Source organism: Bos indicus x Bos taurus, chromosome 7, assembly GCF_003369695.1.
Source record: "Bos indicus x Bos taurus breed Angus x Brahman F1 hybrid chromosome 7, Bos_hybrid_MaternalHap_v2.0, whole genome shotgun sequence".
Classification (NCBI taxonomy): Eukaryota; Metazoa; Chordata; class Mammalia; order Artiodactyla; family Bovidae; genus Bos; species Bos indicus x Bos taurus.
Window position 1 is genome coordinate 96,988,735 of NC_040082.1, and position 12,001 is coordinate 97,000,735.

Sequence of the window (12,001 nt, forward strand, 5' to 3'; positions counted from 1 at the left end):
CAGCACACCAGGCCTCCCTGTCCATCACCAACTCCTGGAGTTCACCCAAACTCATGTCCATCGAGTCGGTGATGCCATCCAGCCATCTCATCCTCTGTCGTCCCTTCTCCTCCTGCCCCCAATCCCTCCCAGCATCCAAGTCTTTTCCAATGAGTCAACTCTTCGCATGAGGTGGCCAAAGTATTGGAGTTTCAGCTTTAGCATCAGTCTGTAGTTTCCACTTTCCCTAATCTTTCACTTTTTGCCTTTCATTTCATACTTTCCTGTGCTCTGAAAGATCTGTCTTGATTTTTAATATTTACATTTCGAATCATTGTCTGATTCTTCCCATTTTGCATAGGTAGTAATGGCTTGTCAACAACATGGCTTTCAATCAAGACAGAATGATTCATTAGTAAATTATGTGAAATCCTAAACCATGTAAATGTCATTGGTTTCACTGTAAATAGATTTTTCTTTCATATTGTCTCCCTAAGTCTAGGATCAATATTTGAAGAGAAATCCACATGGGGCTTACTATTTTGGTCATCATCCCACAATTTTATTTAATTAATTATTTTTTATTGGTGTAATAGTTAATTTACAGTGCTGTGTTAGTTTCTGCTGTACAGCAAAGTCAGTCATAGATATATCCACTCTTAGATTCTATTTGCATATAAGTCATCAGAGAGTATTGAATAGAGTTCTCTGTTCTATACATTCCACCATTTTATTAGAAACATGAGGTTACGTTTCCCATTTGTTTCAGATTGGGATCGGGCATTACCTGTTTTTGTCAATATATGGTCACCATGTCTTTTCCAAAACTCTTCCCTACTTTGTTCAGATGAGATGATTCTCCTTAAAACCAAACGACCACAGCAAGAAGAAGGTATTTTGGAGAAATATACACTCAATGGCAAGAAGGTAAGATTCACATGGAATAATTTCTTGTCCTCACCTTAGAAGTCCAGAATTCTATACGATAGAAAAGAACTAGAGCAGGGTTCTCCAATCCCTGGGCCATGGACTGCTACCAGTCTGCACAGCAGGAGGTATGTGATGGGTGACCCCATTGCTCACATTGCCACCTGAACTCTGCCCCCTGTCAGATTAGTGGCAGCATAATAAATATAATTCACTTGAATCATCCCAAAACCATCCCCACCCCCATCCATGGAAAAATTGTCTTTCACGAAAACCAGTCTCTGGTGCCAAAAAGGTTAGGGACTGCTAGATTATAGGGTAATCCAAGTGATATCACACTTATTTCACCAACAGAAAGCAGAAGCTACTGTTAAATTTTCATTTGAAGGAAACTCATAACTTAGCTCCAAAAATGGTTTCAGAGAATCACTAATGTAAATATTTGCATAATGTAATTAGATATTAAATGTTTAAGATATCATTCACCCTAAGGCAATTTTATCTTAAATCTGTTGAAGAAACTTTAGTGGGATCTATCTGGTATAGCAATCTGCTTATTCAAGCTAATAAATTCAGTCAGAAACTGTGCATATTCACTGAGAAAATATGAAACTCTCATGCTAATAAAGTGCTTGTTAGACATGTCAGAATTTATGCTGGGGGAGAGTCTCAGTCATGAACATGATAAATCTCGTGATCATAATTCGTATTTTAATCATTAGGAACAAACTCTTGGAGGAAATACCATTCAATGCAGAGAAATTGTTGAAACCTTGAGTGTGAAATCTAGCATTATTCATAATAAGAGAATTTACCCAGGCAAGAAACTCCATCGATACCCTGACTCTGCAGAAGCCCTTGGTGAATCTTCACATCTTAAGTCACATGAGAGAATTCTTCCTCAGAAAAAATCATACAACTGTGAAACAGATGAAAATTCCTTCATCAGGAGCTCTAACTTAGCCAGCCACAAGAGACAACATACAGGAGAGGGACCCTGTGAATGCAGTGACTGTGGGAAAGTCTTAAATTCAATCTCACATCTTAAGAAGCATGAGACAACTCATATTAGAGAGAAACCTTTTGAGTGTAGTCAGTGTGGTAAAGTATTACAGAGCCATGGGTCCATTAAGTTGCACATGAGAACCCACACTGGAGAAAAACCATTCAAGTGTTATCAGTGCGGGAAATCCTTCAGCTCAAGCTCTTACCTTGCGCGTCACAAGAGAATTCATACTGGAGAGAAGCCCTATGAATGCCATGACTGTGGAAAAACCTTCCGAGATAGCTCACTTCTCAGACAGCATGCAAGGACTCATTCAGGAGAAAAACCCTACAAATGTAATCAATGCAACAAAACCTTCAGTAGAAACGATAGGCTTACCACACACCAGATAACACATACTGGAGAGAAACCCTATAAGTGCAATGATTGTGGAAGAACCTTTAGTGTTCTCCTATACTTCAAACAACATAAGAGAATCCACACTGGAGAGATAGTCACTGAATGTAGCCTCTGTGGTAAAGCCCTAAAGAGTAAGGCATCTCTGAAGACACACATGAGGATACATACTGGAGAGAAACCTTACAAGTGTAATCAATGTGGGAAAGCTTTTAGGATGAGCTCCAACCTTACCACACATAAGAAAATTCATACAGGAGAGAAACCCTGTAAGTGCAATGACTGTGGGAAAGCCTTCAGGGATCGCTCATGCCTTAAAGAACATGTGAGAATTCACACTGGAGAAAAACCCTTTACATGTAATCAGTGTGGAAGAGCCTTCAGAGTGAAATCTTTCCTCATGTTACATAAGAAAATTCACATGAAAATGAATTATGAATGTAAGGAATGTGGGAAAACCTTCCGTGGTCTCTTATCTCATGGGAGGCATATGAAAATCCATACCAGAGGCAAGAAACCTTTTAAGTGCAGTGAATGTGGAAAAGCTTTTAGCAGGCATGTTTCCCTTACAGTACACATAAGAACTCATACAGGGGAGAAACCCTATGAGTGTAATCAATGTGGAAAATCCTTCAGTGTAAAATGTAATCTCACTGTGCACAAAAGAATACATACTGGAGAAAAACTCTATAATTGCAAGATCTGTGGGCTCAGTTTCAGTAAACCCTTACCCTTTCAGCGTCATGAGAGAACTCATGCTCAATAAGTCCCTTTTGATGACATCCATGTAAAGTAGCTTTCAGGGAACTCTCAATCTTTAAGACATGCAACAGAACGCTAAGTGGAAAGAACTGGTTTTGAATAATGTGAGAAAGCCTCTGAATAATGCATATATGGGAGAAGCCTAAGTTATGCAATGATTGTGAGAATTTTTTTATTCATTCATTATCCCTTAGAGAATATGTAGTAATGCTGAAAGATAATGTTTTAATATCTTCAAGACTTGTTACTTGAGAAAAATAAAAACCTAATGTTTTAAGCCACCATGTTTTCTGTGTATTTGTTCTTTTGTTTTCCGTGCATATGTGTGTGTGGTGGTGATGGTGGTGGTGGTGGTGATGTGTGCTAGGTTACTTCAGTCATGTCCAACTCTTTGCAACCCTATGGACTCTGTGGTGGTGGTAGGGAGTAGTTGTTGTTGTTGTTTTCTCCCAGTTGCTGTAATCACTAACCAATATAGTCCACAGATGGTCAGTTTTTAAAAATAACTTTTACATATGGTAACAAAATTAAAAAACTATTTAGTATGGGGATATAGGTTTGATAGATATTTGTGTGCATGCTTAGTCACTCATTCATGTCCAACTCTTTGCAAACCCATGGACTGTAGTCCACCAGATTCCTCTGTCCATGATATTCTCCAGGCAAGAATTCTAGAATAGTAGCCATTCTTTAGGGGATCTTCCCAACCCAGGGATTGAACCTAGGTCTCCAGGATTGCAGGTGGATTCTTTACCTGCAATCACTATTAAGAGGAAGCCCCTTAATAGATGTTTGCCTATTAGATAAAGCTCTTAAGTTGTGCTTACAAATCACCTGCGTACCTCTACATTTCTTGTCTCCTATCACGTCCTGCACGAGGTCTGTAGTGAGTCTTCCCATGAAGACTGCAGGTGGTTCAATTCTTGGAATTATGAACTTTTCACAACACATTTTGTTTATACATTTAACATATATGAGAACGAACAAATGCATGAATCTTTACAAGGTAAAATACCTCTGGGACAGGGAGGCCTGGCATCCTGGTGTGCTGCAGTCCATGGTGTCACAGAGTCAGACACAACTTAGTGACTGAACAACAGCAGAATACCTCAGTATTAACTATTGCAAGCTCTGATCAAGATAATAGAATATTAAGGGCACTACTAATAACTCTGATTCTTGCCATCGGAATGTAGGTACTCTATGGAATCATGTATTTTTAATTCTTTTTAAAAATTGAAGTACAGTTGATTTACAGTGTTGTTTTGGGTGTTCAGCAAAGTGACTCAGTAATACATATATATGTATGTTGTTGTTCAGTCGCTAAGTCACATCTGACTCTGCGTGTCTGACTGTAGCCCACCAGGCTCCTCTGTCCATGGGCTTTCCCAAGCAAGAATATTGGAGTGGGTTGGCATTTCCTTCTCCAGGGGATCTTCCTGATTGAGGGATCGAACCCGAGTCTCCTGCATTGGCAAGTGGATTCTTCACTACTGAGCCACCAAGGAAGCCCATACATACATATATATATATACACACACACATTCTTTTTCATATTCCTTTCCATTATGGTGTATTAAGTTCAATTCAGTCGCTCAGTCATGTCTGACTCTTTGCCAGGCCTCCCTGTCCATTACCAACTCCCGGAGTCCACCCAAACCCATGTCCATTGAATCAGTGATGCCATACAACCATCTCATCCTCTGTCATCCCCTTCTCCTCCTGCCTTCAGTCTTTCCCAGTCAGGGTCTTTTCCAATGAATTATTACAGGACATTGAATATAGTCCCCTGTACTATACAGTAGGACCTTGTTGTTTATTTTATATATATAGTAGTGTGTATCTGCTAACCCCAGTATACTAATTTATTCCTTCCTCACCCCCTTTTCCCATTCGGTAGCCATGAGTTTGTTTTCTATGTCTGAGTCTGTTTATGTTTTCTAAGTAAGTTCATTTGTGTCTTTTTTTTTTTTTTGACCGCACTGTGCAGCTTGCAGGATCTTAGTTCCTTGGCCAGGGATCAAAACCAGGCCCTAAAAAAAGAACAAGAAACCAGGTCCTGGCAGTGAAGCACAGAGTCCTAACCACTGGACGCCCAGGGAATCCCCTAGAAACATGTATTTTAAAAACAACTTTGTTGAGATATAATTCACATACCAAAAAGCTCACCCATTCAAAGTGTACAATTCACTGACTTTAAGTTACATGTACTCTTGTGCCTGATATCACATGTTGTCATTTGTGCCTGGCTTCTGCTCAGCATTACATTTTTGAGATACATTTTTGCTGTTATATCTAGCCAGAGTTTATTTTCATTGTTCTATAGTTTTCCATAGAATGAATTTGTACACTATATTGTTCAACTGTTTTGGACATTTTATCTGTTTATAGCTGGGATATTTTACAAATAGTTCTGCAATGTACATTCTTATACATGTCTTTTGATTCACAACTACATATTTTTGTTGGGTATGTATTAAGGATTAGGTATGGCAAGGAGTCAGACACAATGCGTGACTGAACTAAACTGAACTGATGGTAGTGTTTATTTCACAACTACCATGCAGTTTTCCAAAATAATTGCACCAAATTTCATTCCTGCTCTCTTGCCAATATTTCACGTTGTCTCTTTTATTTGGACCATTTTGATGAGTATGTAGGGCCATATTTTGGTTTTTCTCCGTTTTAAAAACTTTTATATTGAACTACTTTTACACTAGAGAAGGACTTCCCAGATGGTGCAATGGTAAAGAATCCACCTGCCAATGCAGGAGATGCTAGAGACTTGGGTTCAACTCCTGGGTCAGGAAGATCCCCTGGAGAAGGAAATGGCAACCCACTCCAGTATTCTTGCCTGGAGAATCTCATGGACAGAGGAGCCTGGTGGGCTGCCGTCTGTGGGGTCGCACAGAGTCGGACCTGACCGAAGCGACTTAGCAGCAGCAGCCAGTATTTTTGCCTGAAGAATTCCATGGACAGAGGAGCCTCATGGGCTACAGTATGGGTCACAAAGAGACACAACTGAGCAACTAACACACGTATCTCTCAGTTAAGTTCAGTCACTCAGTCATGTCCAACTCTTTGCAACCCCTCCAATGAGCAGTTCTTAGCATCAGGTGGCCAAAGTATTGGAACTTCAGCTGCAGGATCAGTCCTTCTAATGAATATTCAGGACTGATTTCCTTCAGGATTGATTGGTGTGATCTCCTTGCTGTGCAAGGGACCCTCAAGAGTCTTCTCCAGTACCACAGTTCAAAAACATCAATTCTTTGGCGCTCAGCTTTCTTTATAGTCCAGCTCTCACATCCATACATGACTACTGGAAAAACCATAGCTTTGATTAGATGGACCTTTGTTGGCAAAGTAATGTCTCTGCTTTTACTGATGCTGTCTAGGTTGGTCATAGCTCTTCTTGCAAGTAACAAGTGTCTTTTAATTTCTTGGCTTCAGTCACCATCTGCAGTGATTTTAGAGCCCCACAAAATAAAGTCTATTACTGTTTCCATCATTTCCCCATCTGTTTGCCATGAAGTGATGGGATCAGATGCCATGATCTTAGTTTTTTGAGTTTTGAGTTTTAAGTCAACTCTTTCACTCTGCTCTTTGACCTTCATCAAGAGGCTCTTTAGTTCCTCTTTGCTTTCTGCCGTAAGGGTGGTGTCATCTTCATATCAGAGGTTATTGATATTTCTCTCAGCAATCTTGATTCCAACTCATGCTTCATCCAGTTCAGCATTTCGCATGATGTACTCTGCATATAAGTTAAATAAATAGGGTGACAATATACAGCCTTGATGTACTCCTTTCCCAACTTGGAACCAGTCCATTGTTCCAGGTAATGTTCTAACTGTTGCTTCTTGACCTGCATACAGATTTCTCAGCAGGCAGGTTAGGTGGTCTGGTATTCCCATCTTTTGAAGAATTTTCCACAGTTTGTTGTGATCCACACAGTCAAAGGCTTTAGTGTAGTCAATGAAGCAGAAGTAGTTTTTCTAGAATTCTCTTGCTTTTTCTGTGATCCAGTGGATGTTGGCAATTTGATTTCTGGTTCCACTGCTTTTTCTACATCCAGCTTGACCATCTGGAAGTTCTCGGTTCCCGTACTGTTGAAATCTGGCTTGGAGAATTTTGAGCATTACTTTGCTAGCATGTGAGATGAGTGCAATTGTGCAGTAGTTTGAGCATTTTTTGGCATTGCCTTTCTTTAGGATTGGAATGAAAACTGACCTTTTCCAGTCCTGTAGCCAATGCTGAGTTTTCCAAATTTGCTGGCATATTGAGTGCAGCATTTTCACAGCATCGTCTTATCCCTGAGAGTTTCCCAATATTAATGCAGTCAGTTTATTGGTCACTTCTTTCATAATTAGTGCTTTTTCTTATGATTTTTTTTGACCCTTCCTTGTGGCATGTGGGTTCTTAGTTCCCTGAATAGGGATTGAACCCGAGCCTTCTGCATTGGAATCATGGAATGTTAACCACTGGACCACCAGGGAGGAGCCACTGTGATTTTTTTTAAGATTGCTGGCTTATGCCTATTTTTCAGGCAACCTTGAAAAGCTTAAGTAACTATTAAATTTGTTTCCTTGCTACTTTCTTTTGTCTTCATTGCTGTGTGTGGACTTTCTCTAGTTGCAGCAAGCAGGGGCTTCTCTTCATTGCGGAGTGCAGGCTCCTCACTGTGGTGGCTTCTCTTATTGCGGAGCATGGACTCGGCACACAAGCTTCAGTAGTTGCAGCACCTGGGCTCTAGAGTGCAGACTCAGTAGTTTTGGCTCATGGGCTTAGTTGCTCTGTGGCATGTGGAATTTCCCAGACCACGATTGAACCTGTGTCCCCTGCGTTGGCAGGCAGATTCTTAATCATTGGACCACCTGGAAAGTCCCAACCTTGCTACTTCTTTGCTACAATGATACTAACCTCGTACATGCAGACTTTAATTAAAAAAGCAGAAAATTTTCTTGTGACTTTGTAAAGATCCCATGACACATTCTATCCATCACTGAGTCTCTGTCCCTATGGAGACTAAGGCACTCTGGTTCTCTAGTCCTTTAGTGATTTTGGCTCATAGAAGGCTGGGAATTAGTCTGTGGAGAAGCCCATCAGTTCCCTTCAGGTTAGACCCAAGATTCAAGAATGAGAAGCTCTGGAGGTTAGAGGAAATGTGGGGGGGGGGGGGGGGGGGGAGGAATGACATATACCTGTCTGTCCTCTCAGGGTCAGGAAGTCAGCCATGCAGGAGTTCTCCCTTCTAAGATCTGTGCTCCTTAAGGATTTGAACTGCCTAAGGGAAGAAGTGATGGTACACATTTGGCTAATGAGAAGCTTTGAAAATTGAGCACCACCACCCCCCACCCCCACCCACACACACACACACTCCTCTGGGCCACAGAGACTGCAGACGGTTCACCTGTGAACAGCACTACTTAGCTCAGGAAACAGCGCACTTGAGTCTCCTGGGATGATCCCTCTTGCCCTGGAGCCAGTTGCCTTACTTAGGCCATCTACCCTTTGTGGGGGCAGATCTTCTGTCTCCATCCTTCAATATCCAGAGGAAAGGTAGATGAGTACATTGATAGCTCCAAGGTAATCTGAAGTGCCCAATAAATGCAGTGAGAAAATTGAAGAGTTTTTTTTAATAATTTTATTTATTTATTTTTGGCTGTGCTGGGTCAACAACACAAGAGAAGACTCTACACATGGAATCACCAGATGGTCAACACCAAAATCAGATTGATTATATTCTTTGCAGCCAAAGATGGAGAAGCTCTATACAGTCAGCAAAAACAAGACCAGGACCTGACTGTGGCTCAGATCATGAACTCCTTATTGCCAAATTCAGACTTAAATTGAAGAAAGAAGGGAAAACCACTAGACCATTCAGGTATGACCTAAATCAAATCCCTGATGATTATACAGTGGAAGTGAGAAATAGATTTAAGGGCCTAGATCTGATTGATAGAGTGCCTGATGAACTATGGACAGAGGTTCGTGACATTGTATAGGAGACAGGGATCAAGACCATCCCCATGGAAAAGAAATGCCAAAAAGCAAAATGGCTGTCTGAGGAGGCCTTACAAATAGCTGTGAAAAGAAGAGAAGTGAAAAGCAAAGGAGAAAAGGAAAGATATAAGCATCTGAATGCAGAGTTCCAAAGAATAGCAAGGAGAGATAAGAAAGCCTTCTTCAGTGATCAATGCAAAGAAATAGAGGAAAACAACAGAATGGGAAAGACTAGAGATCTCTTCAAGAAAATTAGAGATACCAAGGGAACATTTCATGCAAAGATGGGCTCGATAAAGGATAGAAGTGGTGTGGACCTAACAGAAGCAGAAGATACTAAGAAGAGGTGGCAAGAATACACAGAAGAACTGTACAAAAAAGATCTTCATGACCAATATAATCACAGTGGTTTGATCACTCACCTAGAGCCAGACATCCTGGAATGTGAAGTCAAGTGGGCTTTAGAAAGGAACAAAGCTAGTGGAGGTGATGGAATTCCAGTTGAGCTATTTCAAATCCTGAAAGATGATGCTGTGAAAGTGCTGCACTCAATATGCCAGCAAATTTGGAAAACTCAGCAGTGGCCACAGGACTGGAAAAGGTCAGTTTTCATTCCAATCCCAAAGAAAGGCAATGCCAAAGAATGCTCAAACTAGCACACAACTGCACTCATCTCACATGCTACCAAAGTAATGCTCAAAATTCTCCAAGCCAGGCTTCAGCAATATGTGAACCGTGAACTTCCAGATGTGCAAGCTGGTTTTAGAAAAGGCCGAGGAACCAGAGATCAAATTGCCAACATCCACTAGATCATGGAAAAAGCAAGAGAATTCCAGAAAAACATCTATTTCTGCTTTATTGACTATGCCAAAGCCTTTGACTGTGTGAATCACAATAAACTGTGGAAAATTCTGAAAGAGATGGGAATACGAGACCATCTGATCTGCCTCTTAAGAAATTTGTATGCAGGTCAGGAAGCAACAGTTAGAACTGGACATGGAACAACAGACTGGTTCCAAATAGGAAAAGGAGTTCATCAAGGCTGTATATTGTCACCCTGTTTGTTTAACTTATATGCAGAGTACATCACGAGAAATGCTGGACTGGAAGAAACACAAGCTGGAATCAAGATTGCTGGGAGAAATATCAATAACCTCAGATATGCAGATGACACCACCCATATGGCAGAAAGTGAAGAGGAAGTAAAGAGACTCTTGATGAAAGTGAAAGTGTAGAGTGAAAAAGTTGGCTTAAAGCTCAACATTCAGGAAAGTAAGATCATGGCATCCGGTCCCATCACTGCATGGGAAATAGATGGGGAAACAGTGGAAACAGTGTCACACTTTATTTTTCTGGGCTCCAAAATCACTGCAGATGGTGACTGCAGCCGTGAAATTAAAAGACACTTACTCCTTGGAAGGAAAGTTATGATCAACCTAGATAGCATATTCAAAAGCAGAGACATTACTTTGCCAACAAAGGTTCATCTAGTCAAGGCTATGGTTTTTCCAGTGGTCATGTACGGATGTGAGAGTTGGACTGTGAAGGAGGCTGAGCGCCGAAGAATTGATGCTTTTGAACTGTGGTGTTGGAGAAGACTCTTGAGTGTCCCTTGGACTGCAAGGAGATCCAACCAGTCCATTCTAAAGGAGATCAGCCCTGGGTGTTCTTTGGAAGGAATGATGCTAAAGCTGAAACTCCAGTACTTTGGCCACCTCATGCGAAGAGTTGACTCATTGGAAAAGACTCTGATGCTGGGAGGGATTGGGGGCAGGAGGAGAAGGGGACAACAGAGGATGAGATGGCTGGATGGCATCACTGACTTGATGGATATGAGTCTGAGTGAACTCCGGGAGTTGATGATGGACAGGGAGGCCTGGCGTGCTGCGATTCATGGGGTCGCAAAGAGTCGGACATAACTGAGCGACTGATCTGATCTGATCTGATCTGACAAGTTTTTGACTTTGGTATATATATCCTCCCACTTTCATCCAGTTTGCCTTCAGCTTTCATCATTTCTGGCTCTGATCTCCTAAATCCCAGGAACCCACCTTAGCATGAATGAGCCCCTTCAGAAATCTGGCACCTGTTCTATAATTCTCTACCAATTTTTTTGGTAGTGAGTGGGCCTGGAGTGGGGTGAGTTCAGCCTTTTTATTTTCCCATTCCTTGTTCCAGATTTCATTCTTAGAGAATTCAAGTCTTGTCCTCATCTCCTACTTGTGAGAACTCTGGGCAAGAAGGTTGAGACCCACTGGTCTACTTTTCTAGTCGTTCTTTGAAAACCTCCAAGCAAAACATTACAAAATATTTTAAACCATGAAAACAGCACAGTGAGCAGTAAAATAAATAGCCATCCAACCACCTTACAGAATTAATGCAAACCTTTTGTCTTATTGGCCTCAGACACCTTTAAAAAAATTGTGTCAAAGGTAGACATCATTACAGAGCATGCTAGATGCTCAGAAGAAAACTGCCCAGACAGAAGCCGGGAGCTACAAGCTTTCAGAGTGAACAGGGTCTCAGTGCAGTTTCAGGAAAACATATGTGTGTTAGAGCATATGGATATATGAACCTACCTTTTCAACTATAAATTGTAGGAAATCTAAATATAGATGAAGTGAATCAGAAGAGAAAAACAAATACCAGACATTAACGCATGGACGGAGGAGCCTGGTAGGAGGAGCTGGTAGGAGGAGCCTGGTAGGAGGAGCCTCCAAGGGGTCACGAATAGTCAGACACAACTAAGCGCCTTCACTTTCACTTTTCACTTTCATGCATTGGAGAAGGAAATGGCAACCCACTCCAGTGTTCTTGCCTGGAGAATCCCAGGGACAGGGGAGCCTGGTGGGCTGCCGTCTATGGGGTCACACAGAGTCGGACACGACTGAAGCAACTTAGCAGCAGCAGCAGCATGGAATCTGGAAAAAT

At 41.4% G+C, this 12,001-nt stretch overlaps 1 protein-coding gene across 1 annotated transcript; it reads left to right on the plus strand.

Moving 5' to 3' along the window:
• The first annotated feature begins 1,004 nt into the window (after nt 1-1,004).
• On the plus strand, nt 1,005-3,074 carry LOC113896365 (zinc finger protein 2-like). The gene is made up of 4 exons (XM_027548577.1): nt 1,005-1,034; nt 1,812-2,674; nt 2,840-2,945; nt 3,048-3,074. Exons 1-4 carry the CDS (start codon nt 1,005-1,007, stop codon nt 3,072-3,074), a joined length of 1,026 nt encoding a protein of 341 aa, XP_027404378.1.
• The last annotated feature ends 8,927 nt before the right edge of the window (nt 3,075-12,001 follow it).